We start from the raw sequence: 26,497 nt of genomic DNA on the forward strand, positions 1-26,497 counted from the left end.
GAGACGAAAAAAACACTGCAGAATAAACGGGAAATTGTAAAATAATTGTGTGATGTTGAGTAAGATATAAGTTGTTGAGTCGTTCATTTATCAAGTGACTCTTACCAAGTACAGTTTATTTTGATAATTTTAAATTTATTTTTTTAAAAATTATTTATGATTTTAATATAAATACATATTTTTATTATTTTAATTATAAAAAATAATTAAAATAATTAAAATACATCAAGTGTTTGTTGATCTGTATAGTAACAGTGAAAATTTTATTTTTAATTTTTTTTTCAAGGATGCTATTTTTCAAGAAGTTAAACATCTTCGCTCGTAATAAAAGTAAGTTTTTTTTAAAATTAATTTCTCGTTGAATATTTACAAAAATTAATATTCAATATTACTAAGATAACAATTATAATATTAACGTTTAAATGAAATTAAAATTTTAATTATTTTCATCATTTTAAATCAGCTTTTAGAGCTATATCTCTGAATTTTTATTATTTTTGTATATTTTTTTATAGATATAATTTAATATGATGCTTAAGTCAAATGTAAAATTGAAAAATCAATTAATTAAATTGTGGAAAATTTGCTATAAAAAATTTCAAAATAAGATTAAACAAAAAATAAAAAAAAATAAAATATCTATAGAATAATTTTGCAAGACTTATTATTAACTATATCGGTTAAAACTTTCTCGAGATTAAGAGTTGCATCACGTGTGCCACAAGTGTGTGATTAATTTTTTTTTTTCTTCTCTAAGATTATTTTATTTTTTTTTAAATCGATGCACGTCTTAATCACGTTATGATTAGATCCTTTCACCCTGGCGTCAATCGACAACCTGGAGCATTTATCCGCTTCATTTATTTCACCGTTTTTTTTTTTTTTTGTCTTTTTATTTAAATATAGATATAAATAAAAAAAAAAAAAAATGTATATTTATATACTTTTATCTTTATGAAAATGTCAATTTAACTTAATCGAAAATATTTTCATGAAAATTTCAAATGTTTTTATACAATAAATTTTTTTTATATAAATAAATTTTCTTACAATTTTTTATCTCATATTTTGACATCTTGAAAGACGACACTTTTAAAGATTTATATTTTCATTCTATTTGCTTTTTTATTTGTATATATATTTTTATTCTTATATACCAATCTCAATGATTTTTTTTTTCTTTTTATTTATATATTAAAATTTAATTTATCAAACATTATATAAATGAAAAATGTTAAATTAAATAACAAATAAAAAAAAAAATAGTATAAAAACTTTAAAACGCAAACAGAATTATTTTTAAGTTTTTTATTTTAATCTTAGTCTTTGTTTTTACTTCAACATTTGTACGTGCGATTCAGCCATTCTAGTATTTTTTTTTTTGTTGAACTGATAAAGCAGATTTAGGTGAGTCTACCACCTCCTACCCTATACTAAAAATCCTCTTTCTCTTTACCACCCGGTACCTCCCGGACAGTACTCTCAAAGTATCGTTAACCTTTTATCCGAGGACCAAACTGAGGCGTGGCTAGCAAAGATAAAGTACCTAAAATTCTGTATGACTTCACTTGAGTCCACTATTATATGCCATTATTTAAAAAAAAAAAAAAACAAATATATACCTATATCTCCATCAAATGACTTGGAAAAAAAAGAAAAACAATGACTAAAAAAAAACGTGTACATCACCTAGTCATGTCAAAAATAATAATAAAAAAATAGTCGAAATTTTATTCTCAATTTGTCTTGTTTCGAGTGATAGAGTAGATAGTAATAAATGTATCACAGATGGATGCGGGTTGGCATGAGAGTTTTTGAGGTGATGAAAAAAAAAATAGAGTATAAAAAAACCAAAGAAAAATAAATAATAATAATAAATAAATGCAAGAGAAAGAAAAGTATATTCTTGATAAGAAAAAAGAGAGTTGTGTTGGTTGAATTGCATATAGTGACTTTTTTCACAATTCTATTTTCTCTCTTCTAGAGGAAAAGTGTAAAAGTGAAAAAAAAAAAGGTAAAACAACGACGTCGACGACGCCGACGATGACACACAACGACTGGTGCAATATTATTTGAAAAAAAGAAAAAATAAAAAAAAATTCAAGAGGCCAAGTAATAAAAGCAACGAGTATTATTTTTATTCAACTATCCAATTTTTTTTATATTTTATTATCATCATCTTGCTGACTTTGATCACTTATATAAAATATAATATAATGCTGAAATATAAAAAACAATTAAATCAAATTTTTAATAATTATATTATCTCATTTTATTGTTTTGAATTTTATTATTTTCGCAACATGAAATAAATAAAATAATAAGTATATATTGTTTTACTTTTAGCCAATAAAAATATATAAATTTATTTTTTCTTTTAATGATATTTTTAACTTTATATTTCCAGTGTTAAAATTGAATTATAAAAAAGTTTATTATATTTCATTCAATTATATAACTTTTATGAATAATAAGAATTTTGAAAGATTGACTAATAATTATTACATCAAAGCCGAAAGTTTTTATGATTTTTTTTTTTTTTTTACACAATATAGAATTGTAAAGATTCCAGATATCCACGTAGCTCAGTGTCTGACTTCAAACGGACCTCGATCACTGACCGATAAATGAGAAGCAAAATAGAAAGAAGAAGAAAGTAGAAAAAAAAGTATAACAAATTTTTTTTTCAAAAATAAATATTGAAAATAAAGAAAAGAAAAATGTTAAAGAATTGTGTGAAAAAGTAAAAAGGAAAAGATTTACGATGGCTTGTGCCTTTATGGTGCCCTTCAATGGATTTCTCAAGGGAAACGGAGAAAAAGCCAAACCATTAGTAAAAATTTCTCGTTAAGAAAACGCAAAAGAAAATAAAATACTCTGATAAAATATCATTTGTATACATGTTTTTCCATCACTACATACATATATTTTTTTTATCATCAACTCGTTATATATAAAATGAAATAAACCGAAAAAATAATAAATTTGGTTTTACGTTGCAAACCATATTATTTTACAAAAATAATACTATATATAAATTGATAAGTCATTGATATTGTTTGATAATTGAACCTTTTCATAAAAAAAAAAAAATGCAAAAATAAATAACTTTTTTCAAATATTATTATTACACTTTATATTTTTTCTTTTGACATTTTTCATCCCGAGGGCTTTCGAATTTTCTGCTGCAATTTCACGCGCAAACCAATCGTAAAAATTGCATCAGCCAATTCACATGGAAGATAAAAATAAAATGGTCATAAAAGAACTTAAATCGTATTGAGTTAGAATCACTCAACATATATATATATATATATATTATTGTAAAATATATATAAATATACAATAAGAAATAAAATAAGAAAAATTCAAATAATAATATAATAAATAAAAAAAAAAAAAGTCTGTGGTTGTTGTGGTTCGGCGTTTTACATGTTTAAAATGTTTTGTGGTTATTGTGGTTATTGTCTGAATATATATGCAAGTGTAAATACATATACGTATTGTTAACTAAAGTAACCAATAGCGTGACCATTAACGCCAACCTGATCCTCAAAAAAAAAAAAAAATTAAATCAAATAAAAATATGATATATATTTTTAAAATTGTCTCATTGGTTGATTAGTTACCAATGTCTTTCTCTTTCTCTTTTTGTTATAAAAGTACTCAATTTTATTCTTAAAAAATAATAATTATATTGATAAATTTATTATGTATTTTTTTTACATAAATTACATTCAAATGATATACGATTATGTCACACACACTCTACGAGTGAAAAAAAAAAATTTAATCAGGTTTAAAAAAATTAAAAATCAGTCTTAATTTTACATAAATTTTAATTTTTTTTTTTTTCGAATAAAAATACTTGTAAAAAAGAACGGAATAATTATTACTATCAAGTGTATAAATATTAATTGAGAAAAATTTAAAATAAAAAAAGCTTTTCGAAAAAAATAAAGATTTTCAAGGGAGCTGCATTACAAAATGGAATGAAACATTGAGCGAGTAATGAGAAAAGGTTGAATGTGTGCATGTACATATATGCAATTATACATATACGACATCAATAAATTGTATAGTACTTTGCTTAGATACTGACGAATGTGTGTATGTGTTGGTATTGTATATAAAGTCATGAGAGATTTCTGTCATTTAACTTCAGGAAAATTCAAGACGTGCTTGTCTTATCTTCCAACCTCAATCCTCATTTCAAAGTTTTAACTTAAAACTTAAATGTACATACGAATTTACGTTTTCATTCAGTTATTTTTGAAACTTTATATTTTTTTTTTTTTGTTTTTATATTTATTTTGATATTATTTTATATAAAAGAAAGACAAGAAAAGCTCTCAAGACTTTTACCGTAATTTCTTTGTAATCAAGTGTTTTGAAGAAATTGTTAAGAAAAAAAATTCTAAAAAATTATTTGTATAAAATGTTTTTATGCATTATACTATTATTTTATTTATTTAAAATTTCTATCACGTCACTCGATCATTCAAAGATATTGCTCAAGACCAAACATACCATCACACTGTGATGGACTTTGTCGTACATCTTTCACACACAATCTATCTAGAATAATATATATTTTTTTTTCATTTGTCAGCCTCTTTTACCTCTAAAACTATTTCTGGTACTTTCAATATATATATATTTTCTATCGATCCAACTCCATCAATGTTACCCAACCAGAATTTATTGAACTCGTGTCTATCCATAATTTTCCACTTGAATATCACCACGAACAGTACAATAATCCAAATAAAATAATAAAAAATTAAATAAACCAAAAAAAAAAAATAAAACAGATGGAATAAATAAATAATGTTATTAATAAATAAATTTTTTAAATAAAATACAAATATTGAAAAAATATAAAAAATGAATATTATAATGAGATTTTGAAATTGTATGAGTATTTTCAAACCCTTCGTGCTTATGTTAACCTTCCACAAAAATACGTGATGTTGTTCAAAAATTTTTTTATATGCGTATATACATGCTACGCTACATATATTTTTTTTTTTTATTATGTATATTATTTTCATTTTTCATACTTCCTCATATCACATAAAATAAACCTCTTTTTCCAGATTTTATAACATCCTGACGATACTCACGTAACATAGTGCAAAAAAATTTGTCAAGCATATAGGGTTGACACTTGGGATAAAGATAAAAATGTTCACCTCAGGTTACGTATATCTGATAATATATACGTATAAATAAAAAAAAATTAAAAATTAAACTTTTATGACAAAATAATATTTGCAAGTACTTCAAGGATATTTTTTTTAATTTTTTTTTCTTTTCATTTAATCATAATTTTGGAATGAAAAACTCAAGGGTTTACTGGATTACTATATGATGTATATATTTATATATTTATCTATGTAAAGAAAAAAATGCAATAAAGAAAAGATTAAATAACGTTTCAAGAGAGTAAGGTTCATGAGGTGGGTGGGAAAGGGGCAAGCAATCTTGATACGATATATAAAATTTGACCAGAGGCCATGAAATCATCAGGTTAAATATATATGGTGTAAATAAAAAATAGGCCAAAGGGAAGGGACATTCAGGAAATTTCAAGGGTCCAGTATAAACCTGCAGGGGATGCGCAAACGCAATTCAAAGATGAGAAAAAAAATTTTCGTTGTCAGTAGCAACGAAGCGCTACGGAATATTGTTGTTAGTCACATCGTGCTGTGATATCATCACGACAACACGTACTTAAAAATTATCAGTATATTTTTTAACTTTAAATAATAAATAAATAGCTATAAAAAATAAATAAAAAATAAAATAAAATAAAAAAATAATTAATAAATAAAATTTAATGAAAATTAATTAAATCAAAAAAAAAATAAAATAAAATAAAATAAAATAAATATTTCATTTTAAGTGAATTAATTACAATTAACATTCGAGTGATAATGTTGTTCTTTCGAGGACTCTGGAAGAGTAATTCAAAACATAAAAGTAAGTTTTAAAAAATTTATATTATATTTAAATTTTCCTTCAAATTTAAAATCATATTTGAATATGTAGAAAAATTTTTATATTGACTAAACGTGTTTGTGAATTTAAAATGAGATTGAAATATATAAAATTGATTGAAATAAAAGAAAAAAGAAAAAAAATATCTAAGAACAAACAGAATAAAAATGAGAGACAAAAAAAAAAAATTTAAAAAGAAGTGCATTCGTACCTGACAAAGTAAAGCCCAACTAGAACTTTGGCCATCGGTCCTTACACTATTTATTATTCATGAAGCTCTTGGTATTCGCGCGAAAAAAACGTGCACTGCTATACTGATCTACCGGACCACTTTTGCCACTCTGTAAAAAACAAAAATTTATTTATTTTTATACATGCAATAAAATGATACAAAAAAGAATAAAAATACCTATAAATATTTAAATATTTATAGCAAATTAAAATTCAAATATATTGACGAAATTTTCAATAATAAAATAAAATAGATTTTAGATAAATTGATTTTAGTTATAATTAATTAATTAATTTTTCTATGTTTAGAGATTTTAATAATATTTATTAAATATCAACTTGGTAAAATAATGTTTGACAAAATATTGGAAACTATGGTGATGACATGGTTCCTTGAATATTCAGTTAACACGATTACTTTAAATAATTTGTAACTTAAACTCCACGTCTGCCACCTGAAGATTATATCGATATACATAATATAACCACCCTTTGGCAAATTTCGATACATAACATGACCTTTTCAAACAAATCCAATTATCAATAATATTACTATTCACAACACAAGCTTTAATTTATTATTTTTTTTTTTTTTTCTAGTCATTTGCTAAAAAAGTTGTCTATAAAAAAAATATATTTCACTGTATTTTTATTTTACTATTATTTTATTATTTTCTTTAACTTAGGTAATAAAATTTTATGTTCTAACCCTGATAATATTCTCGGAAACAACTGCAGTTGTGAACTTGCATTTTTTTTTTCTGTAATTTTTTTGTTTTTTACAGTTTTTTAAAAAAAATAAAATTAAAAAAATTGTAAGAAAAACTTTGGCAATAACTTAAAAGTAATACATATATTTTTAAGTTTATTTTATTTTTTTTTTTTGAAAAACATTTTTATCATTGAAGTTGAATAGGTAAGAGTGTCAATGTAGCAAGATGAAATATGTTAAGTGATGAATGTTGCTGAGTGAATTTGTAATTTCAAGTAATCGAACATGTGCATGTATATAAATTTATATATATATTGTACATATGTACAATGAGCTTTAGATGAAGCCTCTAAATTTGTTTTCCACCATTGGGTATCCCAGAGCTTATGAATATTCAATGACACTCTAACAGACATATACACATACACTACAGTTTCACGCACAATTGAATTTATATATAACGTGTCCTTTTACCAGTTGTAAAAGCAATAAAATATCTTTAAACTCGTACACAACTATCAAGTACATTGGTAAGAGATCGTTAAACTCTTTTAATTAAATTGCGAGAGATAAAGTATAAAAAAAAAAAATAATAATTAAATTAAAACAAACAAAAAGTAGCATTAAAAAAATTATATAGAAAAAGTTTTCAATCTAAAAATAAAAAAATAAAATAATTGGAAAATAAAACAATACGGTATTGTTAAAAAAATTAATTATCTTGTTCACTGAGTATTTCATTAATGAATATCCCGAGAAAAGCTGCGTTATTGAGGATTGACACTGTGGAAATAAGATAAAAATAAAAAAAAATAAAATTTCTGCTCATTTCCTTGTTTTTGTTTTTAAAACTTTTTAACTTTTGCAGGTGTCATAAAAGTGTATACTTGTTTTTCCACTGTTTTTTTAAACTTTTATATATATACAAAAAATAAAAATGCAAAATAAGAAAAATATACTTGTTATTTTTTTGTAATAATAATACAGTCATTTTCATTGGAAAATTTGATTATAAAAGTTATTATTTTTCATATTGCTTTATCCACATAATACACCAAATATCAACGCATGAAAAATACATATAGCTCTTAATTTTAAAATAATATTAAAAAGTAAAAAAACAAAAACATCCAAAATAAAAAATAAAAAAATATCTCTATCACTAACGAACACACCTGCGTTGATGAAAAATGAAAAACAAAAATAGAAAATAATGAAAAAAAAAAACCAATTACAACATGTATTGGAAAAATAAAAATTCATCAAAATCTGTCACTTTGTATACATGGTTTATTTTGAAAATAAATTGATTATAAAAAAAAAAAGTAAATTAAATTTATAAATAGACAATAAATTAATATATACCTATATAAATGAAAATTAATTTTTTTATAATTTCAAGTGTTGTTAGCATTTTGTTTTCAACTTGTAAAACCAAAAGTTGAGTAGTTTTATACGGATGAAAACTCAATTTAAATACAAATTAAATGACACCCGGGTGCACCTGGAAGAGCGAGTAGTATAATTCTCCAGTACACATTTACCATGATCCACAAGAAAACTAGATGAGAGTTTATATATATAGCTTGATGGGGATGCTTGTTAGTCCCGGTAATTTAGCTTCATGACTTTCTAACTCAACGATCCTTATATTTTACGTAAAATTTTCTGAATAATTTATATATAAATTACATATTTTTTTATTTTTTATATTTACGTCAAAATTTAAAGAGCCTCTCTAGTCTCTCCCTATATATATACATCGACAACTACGCCTTGACAATATTCAAAGGTCTCTAATTTTTTTTTTTTTTTCATTTTAAAAAGCTGTCAAAAGCATGTAAACACTTATAGTGCTCTATCAAGAGTTGCGTTCATTAAACATCGGCCCCGTCATAAATTGAAAAAATAAAATACCTATTCACTCTTTAGTCCCTTCAACATATCAACATTAATAATTAAAATTTTCAAACTAAAAATTTCATATTTAATATATATTTATTTTAATTACATAAAACTAGATTAAAAATGAGTGCTTCATATTTAATAATAAATTTATATATAAAATATTCTTTGTCATAAATTTTTTCATGATAATCCAAAGTCACATATCAAATACTATTTTTTCTTTCTCTTCTTTTATCCAGTATGGTTAAATTAAAAAAATAAAAAATCAACATAGTTATTGTAATTCAAAAAGAAAGAAAAAAAAAAACGAAAATAATAAATTTAACGAGAAAAATTACAAAAAAAAAAAATAATAATTTAAATAAAAATGATATCCTCTTGTGGAATTTATTTTATAAAATTCTTTATATATTTTTTAAAATAATAAAAAATAATAAAAAGCAATATATTTACTTGTTCCGACTTATTGCTCGCTTAATGAAATTTTTGAACACCCTTGAGTGTAATTCTCAGAACGTCATGTACAAACTACCACTTTCATTAAATTCACTTTAAATGAATAATAAAATTAATTTTTATATGTTAATAAATTCATATCACAGCTAGACAAAATAACATTTAACTGTACATGTTTATAGTTTAAAATTTAATTGTTATGGAGGTCAGCTTTTTAAGTAATTATTAATGATTTAAAAATTTATAATCAAATAGACACATGTATACATCCAAGTAGTTAAGGTCAATCTACAGGCAGACTGTTTTCACGTCTAAATTGTCGTCTTAATGTATTTTGTACAATGTTCATTTTCACTCGGGAAATAGTTGGACAAAGCCAACAACAAAGTGAAGCTTTATGTACACTACACAATATATATATTACATAGATATTTTAACAATGTAACACAGACACATTTTGATACATGTCTGTAGTGCAATTTTCATGTGATATATAACATATATATGTACATGAAAAATTTATATATACATGTACACATTGTACATATATGTACAGGTGAAAATGTTTGTATCAGTGTGAACTGTTACGATGGGGCTCTTTCGACTTTTCTAGCAATAAATTTAAAACCGACCACATGCGATTTGCTGAGTGTCACTGTAAATTCTGGAATATACCTTTTCCTGTCTCACCAAACTTCTGTGTTATACTCGAGACACTTTTATACCATAATTTTAATATAAATTTAGCAATTTTTTAACGTTACATGTCAAAATGTACATTTTTTTTTTTCTAACATCAGTATAAATTTGTTTATTATTTTTTTTTTATCTATATAATTTCTAATTTACGTTCAACGTTTGCTATGTAATTTTATATTTTTTATATTATTCTTAAAATGTAAACCAACGAGAAAGTAAGCTACTTTAAAGTTGCTTTTAGTTACTCGTATATATATGAAAAAAAATAGAAAAAAAAAATCAAAAAACTTGCCACGAACATGGAAGTAAAAAAACTTTTTCTTTTACCACTATATTTTTATTTCAAAAAATTTGTTTTTTTTTTTTTTATTTTTAAATTTAAAAAAAAAAACCTTTTTAAATTCTTCAACTGATCTTTCTTGTTGTGATGACAAACATGATAAAAAACATGACAATACCCAAGGTACTATTCACTCTGTATATATATTTTAACAATATCACCAGGGCATATCTACTATCAAACACATTTGAATATAAAAGTTTATTTTATTTTATATTTTTTTTTTTTCAAGCAATCTAAATGGATGTATACTATTTTCCGATTTTGTATATATGTAAAATAACCAATTGCCTTCTTTGTTCGACGGATTCGACACGTTATTTTGTCCACGAATAAATAAATAAAAAAAAAAAAATAATAAAAAATAAATAAACCGAAAAACCCAATCTTTGATAAGAAAAACAGATAAAGAAAAAAATATTCTAAAAAATGACAAGTACAAAAAAATAAAAAAATAAATATACCGCAATATAAATATTTCTGCAAAGCTCCAAGAAAACAGAAAAGAAAATCGTTTATTTTTTTTATTTCAAAAATTTCATTGTCCTGATTTGTTTGTTTTTTTTTTTGTATGATTTGAATAAAAAAAAAGGAACTGATCGACAGTATTGATTTGATAATCCTTCAAGTGTAATAGGATCTGGTTGTATCGTTGCCTGGTTGTATTGTTAAAAGATTAGCCTGTTCCATGTGATATCACTTTCTGTCTAGATTTGTCTGAGACTGTGGATGAAAAGCTTTTATGTACAATGATATCAGAATATATATATGATCTGGGAAAACGTTGACTATATACGGAAGGATATAAACGGGTATGAAGACAATGACTATGGGCTAGATTAACGAGCAAAAGTTGAACAACAGTTGAGAGAGGATTACGTGAATATAGTTGGTGATGACATTGTCCACTGTTATCAATTCAATCCTGACGATTTGAAACATTAATAAATTCAACATATATTTTTTTATATAATAATAATTCAACTTAGATATGCTTATCATATTTTCAAATTTAATATTTTACATTATATATATCTAAATAGTAAAATTATACTTTAATCTTATTATCCAATTATATATTTTATTTTATCTTTATTTTTGGTTTCTTTATTTTTTTTTTTTTTTTGCTGATATTATATGATTCATAAATTCAGTGGGTATAATACTGCGGTCACATTTACCTTTTATGTTCTTTTTAACCGAAAAAACTCATCAAGTAAATGCTCCCTCAGGTTATACTGGGTTATATCATGAATTTTTTAGTTTTTTTTTTCGTCAATTGAATGTAAAATCTACTCTTTGTGTTCAATTTTTAAAAAGAATCTTTTGAATATATACTGATAAATGTCAAAAAAATGCAAAATATTCTATTTTAGTTATTTTTTTTTTTTTTACTTGAATTTTTTTTAATGAAAAATCTGATGAAATCCTTGAAAGAATGGATCTTGTATATACGTGTCCGTTATTTATTTATTTATTTTTTTCATTTCTGCATTTTTGAAAAACAAATAGAACATTCTTGATCCTGCGGGACATGCGAGAGACTTTGATATTGGAAAAAAAAAATACATGTTTGTATATATATATATATATATATATTATCTGTGAGAGACGGATGTTGCGAGTCTTTTTCTTTTTCTTAGCTACCCCTAGGGATTCGCTTATTTTTTTCTATTTGTTTTATTTGTTTTATACTCAAGAGATTCGACACTTAATTCGTCGACACTTTTCAAGATTGGGATACATAAACAAACAGCTCATAAAATATATATAAAAATATTTTTTTTAATTGATAAATTTATTAAAGAAATGAAAAAAAATGATTAATTATTTGCGCCCTTGAATGACAATAGTAATTGCATTTTTTTTTCATGAAATATTTTTCCATAAATTTTTTTATGTCGTTCTAATCATTTTTTTTTTTTTTCCTTTTATTATATAATTTATAGACGATCAAAGTATCTTGATAATTTCGAAGAAAATGATTTATCACATTCCATTTTTTTTTTTTTTTTATTCATATTATTTTTTATTACTTGAAAGCTTCTTATTGAGAGACATAAAAAGAAAACAGTCCTTTTGCAAGGTCTGTTATCTTTTTCCATTCATTCATTTATTCTTTCTTTTTATCGTTATTTCTTTATCATATTGATTTCCTTGAATTTGCTACAAATTGAAAAATGATTGATCACTTTGTTTGAAAATTTTTAAATAAATACTGACGCAAAAAAAAAAAAAAAATCAAATACTCACATGAATAAACAACTAAATAATAATATAATTAAATTTTTTTTTTATTGGTGAATAATAATAATTAAAATAAAACTCGTAATAATAATAAAAAAAAATAACACATGAGATTAGTAAGAATTGAAAATCAAGAAAAAACTATTTTATTTCATTTATCCTGCAGGTTTAATGATTATATGTTCATGAAATGCAGAATAGTAATATTTGTACGTTTCTATATATATACAAAATTCGTTGTATAATTAATTCAAAGAATCTCATTACTCATCAGAATTGTTCTCAACATTTTGGTCTTTCTCTAAAAACATTACTTGATTCTCTAATTCACTTCAACCAACTTAAAATCTTCTTCACATAAAAAGATCACTTTATTGTTGCTAATTATATACACACTGAAAGTTTTTTTATTTTTCATTGTGAAATTAGCTACAATAAAATAATTTTAGAGAAGATTTTGTTATTCTACTTTTTTTTTTTTTATAAATTGAAAAAAAGTTTTCAAGTTTATCTTGTGATTAAAGACTTTGTCTTGATTTTTGGTCTCCCGGTTTAACAAGATAACTAACCCATGTTATCAAATTGGTGTCTAAAAGTTGGTTGTTTTCAACTCAAAATTACCACTTAACAATCGAAAAACCTCTATATATATATATAAAAAAAAACGTTTATTAATAGAAGAATAAAAAATGTAAGAACTTTTAAAGTTTACATGGGATTTAAAATTTTGTGGGCTTGAAATTAAATCGATAAAAGTATTCTATGAGCTGAATGGATAAAGGTTCTTCTTTGTTATACCCCAAAGGCATTTCAACCACTCTTTTTTTATTTTTTTTTCTTATTTTCTGTCATTTTGGAAAGTATGAGAAAAACTTTTTCAAGGAATAAAAGTTTCAGTTGATGGCGATGAAGTTACTTTACCAATCATTATTATTATTTATTATTATTTTTTTATTAACAGAATTTACTTTCTTTTAACGACAATGCATTACAATTTTATTTATAGAAGATGTATTTTTTTTTTAAACTACCACTTGTGCTAATATATAAGAACAATATCAATGAGTTTAGAGTAGTAAAATCCCTGGGGAAATATTTTTGTCACGCTATAGCCTTATGAAAAATAATATATATTGTTGTTAATTTATGGTAATAATTTGTCATCAGGTGTATATTTTTTTTTTATAAATGTATATGTTGAATAGATAAATTTCCATTGATGCAAGATTAATGGCATTGAGGTGGTGACTTTTACCTCTTGACACTGACAACAAAATGCATCGTTTTAATATCTCAAACACACGACTGACATGCCAAGCATTCAACACCTTTTTAGACTTACTTTTTCATCCCTTATTTTATATATATTTTTTTCTATTTATTTTTTTACACTATGGCTTCAATTTATTTCCAAGTTTGCCATATATTTTTTTTCTCTTTATGTAACACATGCTACACCTGCATTCTTTTGGCACAATGTAAAAAATGTAAAAATTGTTCAACCTTTAATTTATGAGATTCAAAACTGCCTCGTTACTTTCACCACTTTGAGATTAATAACTTTGATAATATTATTTTTTTCTATTTAAAGTTTAAAACAAACTTAATGCTGTCAATAAGACAACAATATATAGTTGTGCTTGTTATTAAAATTTCAACTTGTTATCTATTATTTTATATCGTAAAATATCGTTTATTTTAATGAGCAAATAAAAATATAATACATGAATAATTTATAAATTGTTGTAGATTATTTGGATATACAATATATGACAACAATTTAAAATATGGTTCAAAGCATACTTGAGCTTTTTTTGTTGAAATATTTAAAGAATGATGACAAGGTGTAGACCAATTTTATCCGAGAATAATAAGAGACAAACTCAAAGAGGATTTTATTATCATTTTTTTTTTTTTTCTTTTACTTTGTCACGTCTTTAGTAATTTTTTATTCTTTGCGGTTTATTGAAGGAGGAAAAAGCATATGTTTTCGTTAAACTTTCAATAATAAAATCTTATAGCTATAAATTTTATTTTTTACCTCTTGAAAAATTAAAAAAACAAAAAACCACCACCGTAACCCAGATAACAAAATACCAATACATACCAGTATACACTTATGTGTTTATTGGTACATGCATACCACCGTTTATTATTTGGAAAGATAAAAGCTTTCTTTGCTCAATTTTTATAAGTTAAAAACATGCTATTTACACATAAACAATGTAAATTCTTTGACTAAAAAAAGATTTTTTTATTATTACACTGAAAAGTCGCTTTATAAATTTAAAAATTTCATATTTTTTATAATTTAAAAACTTTTTTATTTATTTAGATAAGCTACTTGATATAAAATACATATTTCGTTTCAAAGGAATAAGACATCAAAGTGTTTGTATACATATTAAAGTAAATGCTCCATTCCAATATTTTTATTTCAATACTGCAGCTCATGGGAATAAGGTCACGCAGAATCGTTGAAAAAAATATATAACTTTAGATAAATATTTTGTTAGATTCTTGTATTTATATTATTATGTTTATTTATGTTTTTCAGAACTTTGTGAAGAATGGGCTCTAGCAAGTAGTCGTGAATGTATTGAAATCGGAGAATCAATCGGACTTAATTCTAATAGTTTAGGACCATTTCCAGACGATGAAGAACATGAATCGAAATTTAATCTTAAATATCTTGGTAGTACACTTGTTGAAGTACCATCAAGTGAAGAAGCAACTGCCGATGCGATAAAAACAATTATAACACTGGTAAATGATCAACAAAATTATTCGAATAATTATATTTATTTTTAAATAAAACTAAACGAAAGAATAAAAAAAAAAAAAAGCGAGTAATTAAAACTACGATTGAAAAAGTAAAAAATCATAATAATATATAATTTCAATTATTTTATTGATTGACTGACATAAATAATAAATTATTTTCCAAAATGAAATTTTATGTGATTTGCAAATGGATAAAATAAATGAATTATCTATTTAATATAATTTGTTAAAATTTAATAACTATACAAATTGGATAGATAGAATATTTTTTTATTTAATTTTCATATATGAGTAGATATATTTTGATATTTAATCTACTTATTTAAATATTGATTTTTCATATTTTTCATATTTTTATTTAGTTATACATCTGGTAGTTTTATATATATATCATCTAACATAAACGACCAGAAAAGTAGTTTCATTGAGTATTCAATATTTGAGTTTCTATGATAAACCAACTTTCATTCAAATAAAAAAAAAATAAAAAAAAAGTGTATGAAAACTGTCTGAAATATATTCTGGTTTAGTCAGCTTTAACCGATGTCTGTATATTCGACAATAATGCAGCTTACAATTTTTATAAAGTCGCGAAAAGCATATACAAAAAAAAAAAAAAAAAACATTTATTCAATTTTATATCGTTCAGGTCAAATGTTCATGAATGAATCCAAATTTTTTATAAAAAAAAAAAAAAAAAAAAAAAAAAAGATATATAAATACAAAATAAAAAAATAGAAGCGACTGCAGTTTTAATTGAATTTTTTTTTCGTGTAAATCAATTGAAAGCACGTAATGAAAACATGATATTTTATGATATAGAGAGAATATTTAAATTACGTATGTATATATTGTATATATTATACGTCAAAAATTAAACATGTAAATGTTTTATGCTATTGCAGATATAGATTGCAAAAATTGTTTTGGTATCATATTTATTTTGAACAATATGTTTGCTGAATTATTTTCAATCGGATTAACCCATTCCTTTAATTTTTGCATTGTCAGTTATATACGCAAATATTTCTAATAATAAAAAAACAAAATCATGGTGAATTTGTTGAAATCAGTTTATACATGAAATAATTTTGAAATATAGATAAAAGAAATAAAGTTTTAAAAATATTCAACTTCAATCTCAAAAACTAGTTATCAACTTGTTCATTTTTTTTTTTTTCTTATTTTTATTCTGTTCAATAAATAAACAGGAGTTTTTTTATTTTTTTTTGTTTTCAACTCGTTGAAGTAAAATTTTTGGATAAACATTATTCAAAATAAACTCAATGAAAGAAAGAAAGAAAAAAAATTTTTCAAGATAAAAGTTTTCTTGTTATACAAGCCGGATGATACCCGCTTGTTGTTGTTGAGATAACTGTTCGTCACGTCAAGTCAAACATATCTTCTGGTCGAATCTTTAATTTAATGCAAACAAAGACAATGCAAGACCAGCAAAATCTTGTATCTAGCAAAACAAAAGCCCTTATATTTGAGCTATAAATTCAAAAAATCTTGTTTAACATTTTTTAAAAATATCATTTTCTTTAGAAAACTAATTTGAATTTAAAAAAAAAATAATAATAAAGAATACTTGAGGGCGCATATAATTAAAATATAAATTTTATTAACAGGCAAAAGCAAGTGGCAAAAAATTACGACGAGTAATTCTCGGTGTAAGTCATCATGGTATACGAATGACTGACATCTCAACAAAAGTGGAACAATTTCATATTTCCATTTACAAGTAATTTATTGAATTATAAATAAATATATCTAATATATAAAATATAATATTTTCACTGTACAAATTAATTAAATTTTGATTGATTTTAGAATATCATACTGTTCAGCGGATGCAACATATGATCATGTATTTGCATTTATTGGTACAAATGCAAATGAAACACTTGAATGTCATGCTTATTTATGTCCAAAACGTAAAATGGCACAAGTTGTGACATTAACTGTTGCTCGTACATTTAATTCAGCGTATGAATCGTGGCAAAAGACACAAGCTAATATGAAAATACGTGAATTAGAAGCAGCTGGTCCGTCAGGCTCATCAAAAATTTCTACAACTGGTGAGTGATATCTGATATTGTTGATGGCATACATGAATAACAATTTGAATTTACTATATATATATATATATATAATCGCATGACTTTAAAATTAATTATCTATTAATATTTGTTTATTAAACAATATAATATTTAAAGTAAATATATGTAACATGTTTACAAGTATTTATTAGCTTTGATAAAACATGTTAGATATAACCAAAATAATTTTGTAATTAATGTATAATTATTTAGATTGCTCAATATATTTGATAATTATTGTGTTGATGAAATGACTAAAACCATTGGTCATTGATTAATCAAGAGAGAGAGAGTCAAAAATAGAATTAGAGTGAGAAAGAATGAGCTCTTTAATCAAGTACATGTACATTTGTTTATTGTTTGATCAAATACAAAAGACTATGTACTGCTTTCAATTGATTACAAATTTATTGTACTTATAAAATAGGCAGTAGGTTAATTGGGCATGAATTTTGTTTATTATATTAACGAAACGAAAAAATATATATATAAATTCAAGTATTGATTTACATGAAATTAATCAATGACAAAAAGTTTTATTGTGTATATATATATTAAATCTATCAAATTGTTTGTCTGTCAACAATAATTTTATGTTAGTTGAGCTGTAAATTACCTTTGCTAGATTTAATATCTATTAGTATTTTCAGTATTTGAATACGGTCGGTTTGTAATTATACAAATGTGTACATAGCGATGAAATGGTCGAGTTTAAACTAACATCTAAATATATATTCTATACATGTTACAAAATATATATATACAGATGTACAAAGTATTATTCTCTTTGAATAAATATTATCGTAATAAGACACTTGTGTAAATAAACAATTTCTATAATAGTTACTACTAATAATTAATGATGCTTGTAAAAATGTTTTTTTTTAATAAATTTTAAATTTTTTTGTTTTCAATCAGATCATTTTAATGATATTGATGAAATAATGGATGAGGATGAAAATGCAATTGCTGGGCCAAGTGGTATAGCAAATGAAAAAAATTTACTTATTGATTTGGAGAGTGAGATGGAATCAACCGTTGAAAAATCTTGGGTAAGGAAAAAAAAAAAAAAAAAAACAAATAATAACCATGATGAAATTGATTGGTCATTTATATTGTTTTTTATATTTTTTTATGAAATTATTTGTCTAGGTTTCATTCGAGGATGATTGTATTGAGGAAAAATATATAACAAAATCAAGTGATACAAATAATATTGCCATGACGACAATTAAGGGTAATGCAAATTATCACGTTGTTCCACGACCAACAACTGGTTTAAAAATTCAAAATGCCTGGGGCGAGACACGTTCATCGGATCTTCGATGTTCATAGCAAACAATAACAAAGACCGATAGTTTTCAAGATGTACCATTAATCACTGGACTTTGGAAACATTTATCAAATAATACACCGAATTTTAAAGTTCCCGAAAAAATCAAAGAAAATAAGGGAATTAAAAAATAAGTCAATCTTTGTGAGGAAATAAAATAAAAAAAACGAAACGAAACTCTATATCAACGAGTTTTTTTGTTCAATCATCTATGATCATAAGTTTGTTTTTTTTTTTATCACATTTTAATTTACATTTACTTTTTTTATTTTATTTTATTTTATTTTATTTAATATTCAAATTATTTTACATATTTTTAATATTTCAATTATTTTATAATTAAATATAATTATTTTAAATATTTTTTATTGATAAATGATTAAATATAATGTGAAATCAAATTATATTATATGTAATGGATAAATCATAATAAAAAAAAAAAATAATATTATATAAATATGATGAATAATAAATATCTTATAAATAATGATTTATGAAAAATTAATATATGATAATAATGAAATAAATAAGTTAAAATTATGAAATATTTTAATATATAGATATATTAAAATATAATTATAATTATATTTTAAAAATATATGTTAATATGTATTGAATGATATTAAATATCAATGGTAACAATTAGTGATTAATGTAATGGAACAAAGTAAAAAAAAAAAAAAATATTATATTATGAGAAAAATGTATGTGAAAAATAATTGTTTGTGAAGAAATTAATTGACCTATAAACTCATAGTTGAGAAAAATAAGGCTGTGTTCAGTTACTTTATTACGTTAATTATTTTAAATTATATATATGAAAAAAATATAATTTTATTTTTTAATTTCTTCAAATTATATATATATTAAATTTAAATTATGTTAAGTTTATTACGTTGATAAAATACTGTTATCTTTGATTAAAAAAATAAATCATATACTTATTAAGTTTACTTTCTTCGCTAAAAAATTATTCATTAACATAATTATAAATATGTATCGAAAAAAAAAAAAAAAAAGAAAATGTGTTCTGAAAGCTAAAAATAAGTAAAAAAAACGAATAAGTAATGATTAGCGTTTCTAACGCAAACCTAAATAACGAAATCATATTTTCAATGTCACTGATATATATAAGCATATAAAAAAAAAAAAAAAAAAATCATTGTATCTAATAAATCGTAGTTCATCGATATGTAAAATAGAAATAAAAATACATATATACATATCTGTCACGCAACATAATCAATGTCTATAATTTTATTATTAAATTATCCTTTTGAAAATTTATATTTAATAAAATTTGAATTATATTATGTATATAACTTGTTGGCAATTGAAAAATATTTCAAAATTTATTTAGGCCAATGTTTTGGTATTGGTAAAACTACGAAGAAGAATTATATAAGTATAAATTATATTTTGAATACAATATTGATTTAAATTGTTGTATCAAGTGCGTATCATTAATTTATACAAAATAAATCCACCCGTGATGAGCTTTATAAAGAATTGATTACATTTGCTCATTTCATTTGCTTTGAAAAAATTTCAAAGTGACTATTGAGCTGTAAAATAAAACGTGAGTATAAGTATATTATATATAAATTTATTATTTCTAAAGATTAAAAATATTTTCAATAAAAAATATAATATTTCAGTCAAGATGATGATTAGTACATTGGTTGTACTTTTATGTTTTGCTAGAGCTAATCTAGCAGAAGATCTTTATCAACAATTGACACCAGAAGAACGAACTAATATTTTTCAAACATCTTCTCCTGATGACGGTAATGTAATATAGAATCGTAAAAAAAAAAAAAATTCATGTTCTAAATACATGTATAAAATAATTACAGTTCCCGAGTATGAAATTGTTCCAATTGTATGGCCAAAATCACAGAGAAAAGGTCAAGTGTCAAACACTGAACTAACTATAAAAGCTTTTGGTGAGGATATTAAATTACAATTAAATCCAACTGATGGAGTTTTAGCTGGCTATAATACACCCATTTATATGGCAAAAAAATATAAAGAAGAAATGCGTCTTGATAAATATTCAAATGTATGAAAAAAAAATTATTATAATTTAAATTGACAATTTGAATAATTAAAATATATTATAAAATTTATTACAGCTGTTGGAAACAATTCATACTCGATTGTTTGAAGATTTTGAAAAAGGTGCATCTTTAGTTGTCAGTTCAAAAGATGATGGAAATAAAAAAATTGTAAGTTTAAATAATAATATAAATCATTAATTTATTATCAATAAATTGATTTATGACTTTATATTTATAGATTGGTAGTATTATTAGTAAAAATTTAGCAATAAAACCAATTCCTGAACGTTTTAATGAAGAAATAATGAAACAAAGAAAAGTTATTGATACTATTCAATATCATGATGACTCAAATTATCATATTGTTCATAAAATTAAAGAACCAGTTGATAAAAGTAATATAAATATTTCAAAACTTTTTAAATCAACAAGTGTTACAACAACTGTACCAGATATAATTTATCCAGAAATATTAGTTGTTGTTGATGATTCACTTTATCAAAAATTAGGAGGTAATGTTTGGGAAGCAATTCCATATTTGCTTGCATTTTGGAATGGTGTTGATCTTAAATACAGAAGTCTTGATAAACCAAAATGGAGACTCAATATTGCCGGAATTGTTTTAGCTAAAGTAACATTTTATATATTTTATAAAAACATTTAAAAATTAATAATTAATACCGACATGTATATTACTATTATTTAAGGATTCTGTTTTAACTTATCTTGATGATAATAAAAGAGAACTTGTCAAAGTTGAGCTTGACAAAGCATTAGATCACAGTGGAGTATTTTGGTACAAACAAAATGATACTATTCCAATTGATAGTTATGATCTTGTTGCAACAATGACAGCGTAATATAATTTAACTAAAAATAATTAAAAAAAATATATATATATTACTTACGCGTTAAATTATAAATTGAGTTATATATTTTCAGTAAACAATTGTGCAGTGAGGAAGAAGGTTCAAAGTATTGTGATGGAGGAGTACTAGGTAAATTACTAATTAAAATTAATAATTATAATAATAATACAAATGATATTGAATAATTCAATATTTCAGGTGTTGCATATTACGCATGTGCTTGTAAAATAAATACTTATACTAAAAGTATGGCTAAGGTATCACTAATTACAGACAATGGAGCTTATGATGGTGTTCACACAGCAACACATGAACTCGCTCATTTGTAAAAAATAAAAATCAATTATATATATTTTTTCTTTATATAATTATTAGTTTTTAAATTATTATAATTATTGATTTTTTAAAAATTATTTAGATTTGGTGCTGATCATGATGAAGCTGATGAAGATGGTTGTTCATATTGGGATGGGTATATAATGGCAGCATCACCAATGGTAACAGATAAATCTCACTATTGGTCTAATTGTACTGTTAAAGAGTTTCAAAAATTTTTTGAGTAAGGTTTTTTTATATTTTATTTCGATTATTATTATTCAATTTGTTTTGTTTAATAATTTATATATAATTTTTATTTCAGTACTAATCCAACTTGTCTTTATAATAAACCAATTGTTGATAATAATCTGCCAACATTAATACCTGGAAAATATTTAGATGCAAATGCTCAATGTACCAGAGCTGGATATGGCAAGTCATGTGATTCAGGAAAAGATATTTGTAAAAAACTTAAATGTTATAATGAAAAAAATCGTACATGTGAAATAGTAGGAACAGCAGCAGCTGATGGAACAAAATGTGGTTACAATAAATTTTGTTTCCGAGGTGAATGCATTGATGGATAAATAAATTTTGCATTTATCATTTATGCATATAATGAAATAAATTAAAAGAGATTTGGGCGTTTTATATGGATACATTAATTATCATATATTTTTAAGATGATAAATTAATAAACGAGATTTTGGGAGTTTTATATATATTAATTATCATATTTTTAAAATGATAAATTGATTAAAGAGATTTTGGGAGTTTTATATACATTAATTTTCATATTATTTAAAATGGAAATATTTTTTTTTTCTTAAATAATAAGTTTGGGATATGATGGTGTTATTTGTTGAAGATTCATGTATTAATATTTTTTGTTAAAAATATATAAATAAAGATCTTTTTACTCATGAATAATTTGTATTTTATTTTTTTACTTTTATTATTACTACTATTATTATTAATATTATTATTTTTTAAATATTTGACATTTTTTGTATCATCGCATCTTTGTTTATTTAATTTCGTATATATAAATTTAAACTTCATTTAAAATACTTGCCTTATCAGATGACGTATAATATTATTAATTTATTGCAATCAACAGTCTGTATATAATTTTGTGTAAATATTAAAAAATATACTTTGAATTTTAAATTAAGTTTGTCAAGTGTTACTAATTAAAGATAAAAATTGTGTTACTAATATAAACTGATTGAATTTTATAAATAATATAATATTAATTTTTAATAAATTAAATTATTATTATTAATTAACAGTATATAAATTCACCTATACGTGATATTATATTTATCATTTTAAGTTTGTGCTTTTGGTTTTTTTTTACCTTACAAGTTAAGATATGAGACTGTGCACTTTGAAATTGAGTTATGTTTATAATTATTTTAATCAATATATTAAAAGTAAAATGTTGATGTTTGTTGTATTAATTTATTGTTTAATTGGAGTCATTTTATCAGAAGATTTTTATCAAAAAATTACAAAAGATGAAGAAATAAATGTTTTTCAAACATCAACTGATAAGCGTAATTTAATATTATATAGCCTCGATTCAATTTAATATTTTTTAAAATTTTAATTATAAATTAATTGTAGTTCCCGAGTATGAAATTGTTCCTATTTACTGGCCAAAATTACAAACTAGAAAAAAAGGCTCAACAGCTGAAGTAACTTTAACTGTTTTTGGTGAAGAAATTACACTGGAGTTAAATCCAGTTGATGGAGTTTTAGCTGGATATAATACTCCAGTGTATATGGCAAGAAACAACACAAAAGATGGAGGAATGCGTCTTGATAAATATTCATCTGTAATATTACCATCTTTTAAACTAATTATTAAAAAATTTAAAAATTAAATTTTAAATAAATTAAATTTTTTTATAGCTTTTAAAAGATGTTCATTACAGTATGATGGAAGATTTTCAAAAAGGTGCAACAATTGTTGTCAGTCAACAAGCAAAACTAGGAAAAAGATTAGTAATTGCTTTGATTTTTTTTTTCAATCAAGTGTATATATAATATGATAAATTTATTTTCAATTTTTAATAATTGGATAATTTTTTTTTAAATAGATTGGAACTGTCAGCAGTAAAAATATAGCAATAAAACCAATACCTGAACGACTCATTGAAGATACAATAAAACAACGAAAATTAATTGACAGAATAACATATGACGATGATTATCATTATCATGTTATTCACAAAACAAATGATTTAATGGAAAATAAAAAATCAAATATTTTACAACTTAAAACTTCATATAATGGATCAAAACCTGATATTGTTTATCCAGAAATACTAGTTGTTGTTGATCATACTTTATATCAAAAATTAGGAGGTAATGTTTGGAATGCAATTCCATATTTGCTTGCTTTATGGAATGGTATTGATATGAGATACAGAATTCTTAATAATCCAAAATGGAGATTAAATATTGCTGGAATTGTCATAGCTGAGGTAATTATTATAATTTTTAAATTTAAAAAAAAATAAATGAATAACAAAAATAATATATTTCTAGGATCCAGTATTGACATATTTAGAAAATAATAAACGTACTGGACCAAGAATTGAAGCAGCTTTAGCATTAAAACAAAGTGGATCATTTTGGTATTTGCAAAATAAAACAATTTCAGTAGAAAGTTATGATCTTATTGCAACAATGACAACGTAAATTTAATATTATTTATTATTTATTTTTATCACTAATACTTTGTTGTTAAAAAAATCATTTTTTTAACGATAATTTTCAGACAAGATTTATGCTATGATAATGAAGCAAAAGACGATTGTGAAGCAGGAATATTAGGCTAGTTAAAATAAATTTTATAAAAAAAAAAATATAACAATACTACTATGCATGATTAATATACTTATAATTTGTTTTTTAAAAGGTGTTGCATATATTGGATCTGTATGTCATGTTGATCATCCATATCAAGATATGTCAAAGGTAGCACTTATTCAAGATGATGGATTGTATTCAGCTATTTTTGTTGGTGCACACGAGCTTGGCCATGCGTTAGTTTTTGAATAAAAAAAAAAACTATATTTATACATCTATAACAATGATGATAAATAAAAATTATTATTTAAATTGTTTTAGATTTGGTTCAATGCATGATAGTAATGATATTTGTAAAATAACTGATGGCTACATTATGGCTGGATCACCAATAATGAATAATAATTCATATTATTGGTCTACATGTTCTGTTAAACAAATTAGTAGTTTTATAAAGTAAGATTAATTTATTCATTATATTGTATTTTGAGGTATATTTTTATTTTACTTATTCAATTATTATTATTTTTTTTTTCTTTAGCACAAATCCAACTTGTATATTCAACAAACCAAATACTGATATGAATCTACCAAAATTAATGGCTGGAAAATATAGAGATGTCAATGAACAATGTATGAAATCTCATTTGGAATCTAAAGCTTGTGATATTGATCATACTACTTGTCAACAATTAAAATGCATAAATAAAAGTAATAATCTTTGTGAGATTTCAAATGTAATGCCTGAAGATGGAACTAAATGTGGAGATAATAAATTTTGCATGTTTGGTCAATGTATTGATGAAATTTAAAAGAAAAATTTAAATAGTATAAATAAAATAAATTCTATATAATAATAAAATTATTGTAATTTTGAGAAATGATAATAAAGGGGATTTGTTGATGATATCTTGAATTTATAATCAAACACGATTATAATAAAAATAAATTATACAAATACGATGCTCTTGTAAGAATTAATTGTACTTTTAAATGACACTCAATGATTTTTTTTATCTGTTATTATTGTTAAGTTGTTCTTTGCGTTTAAAGCAACAATTTTTAATGGATTTAATAATAAAATACTTATGACGCTGAAGCTGGCCGCCCGATCGACCGCCAGTAGGCAGTCAACCCAGGGATCCATAGGGATAGTGTAGCGCCCCGCTCCATACAATAGGAAACACAACACAAGCCGGTTACCACGAGCTTTGTTCTTTTATTAATTATCAATTACACATACTAATACATCGAATAACTTTTTGAAAATTTGACCAGAGGTTTATTATTACATAACAATGATAAAACAATGTATATTGTAAAGTTATTAGACGTAATAGTTTATAATAATAATTATTTAAAATTAAATATATTAAAAAAAAAAATTTTTTTTTTGCTTTTTTTTTTTTTTTTCCGAGTAATTACGTCTAATAACTTTACAATGTTGATTGTTTTATTAATTACATGATGTAATAAACCTGTGGTCGAATTTTCATCAAGTTATTCCATGTATTAGTCTGTGTAAATGATTTTTCAAGTTGTATGTGTATGTATAGTTGACCACGTTGTACCGCGGTATTTTTATTTTTTTCTAACACTACTACATCGAATAACT

The 26,497-nt window shown here is 23.2% G+C and overlaps 3 protein-coding genes across 4 annotated transcripts; all 3 read left to right on the top strand.

The window, feature by feature from the left end:
- The first annotated feature begins 186 nt into the window (after positions 1 to 186).
- Positions 187 to 19,081, top strand: LOC122854032 (low density lipoprotein receptor adapter protein 1-A-like). 2 transcript variants are annotated; one of them, XM_044154454.1, is made up of 6 exons: positions 187 to 330; positions 15,154 to 15,362; positions 17,012 to 17,124; positions 17,214 to 17,461; positions 18,401 to 18,534; positions 18,635 to 19,075. In XM_044154454.1, exons 1-6 carry the CDS (start codon positions 288 to 290, stop codon positions 18,815 to 18,817), a joined length of 930 nt encoding a protein of 309 aa, XP_044010389.1. In that variant the 5' UTR covers positions 187 to 287; the 3' UTR covers positions 18,818 to 19,075. The 2 variants fall into 2 exon arrangements, with proteins under 2 accessions (XP_044010389.1, XP_044010381.1); XM_044154446.1 differs by lacking the exon at positions 187 to 330 and adding an exon at positions 5,670 to 5,985 and having other exon boundaries at positions 18,635 to 19,081.
- Positions 19,082 to 20,312: 1,231 nt separating this feature from the next.
- LOC122853811 (venom metalloproteinase 2-like) lies at positions 20,313 to 22,989 on the top strand. Its single transcript, XM_044154234.1, has 10 exons — positions 20,313 to 20,394; positions 20,474 to 20,602; positions 20,672 to 20,877; positions 20,951 to 21,043; positions 21,114 to 21,506; positions 21,583 to 21,731; positions 21,818 to 21,873; positions 21,943 to 22,069; positions 22,163 to 22,303; positions 22,385 to 22,989. Exons 2-10 carry the CDS (start codon positions 20,479 to 20,481, stop codon positions 22,647 to 22,649), a joined length of 1,554 nt encoding a protein of 517 aa, XP_044010169.1. The 5' UTR covers positions 20,313 to 20,394; positions 20,474 to 20,478; the 3' UTR covers positions 22,650 to 22,989.
- A 514-nt stretch (positions 22,990 to 23,503) lies between these two features.
- On the top strand, positions 23,504 to 25,853 carry LOC122860819 (venom metalloproteinase 3-like). Its single transcript, XM_044164822.1, has 9 exons — positions 23,504 to 23,621; positions 23,692 to 23,903; positions 23,980 to 24,072; positions 24,168 to 24,554; positions 24,619 to 24,767; positions 24,851 to 24,906; positions 24,992 to 25,118; positions 25,204 to 25,338; positions 25,424 to 25,853. Exons 1-9 carry the CDS (start codon positions 23,504 to 23,506, stop codon positions 25,692 to 25,694), a joined length of 1,548 nt encoding a protein of 515 aa, XP_044020757.1. The 3' UTR covers positions 25,695 to 25,853.
- Positions 25,854 to 26,497: the final 644 nt, after the last annotated feature.

Source organism: Aphidius gifuensis, linkage group LG1 (assembly GCF_014905175.1).
Source record: "Aphidius gifuensis isolate YNYX2018 linkage group LG1, ASM1490517v1, whole genome shotgun sequence".
In the NCBI taxonomy this organism is placed as follows: domain Eukaryota; kingdom Metazoa; phylum Arthropoda; class Insecta; order Hymenoptera; family Braconidae; genus Aphidius; species Aphidius gifuensis.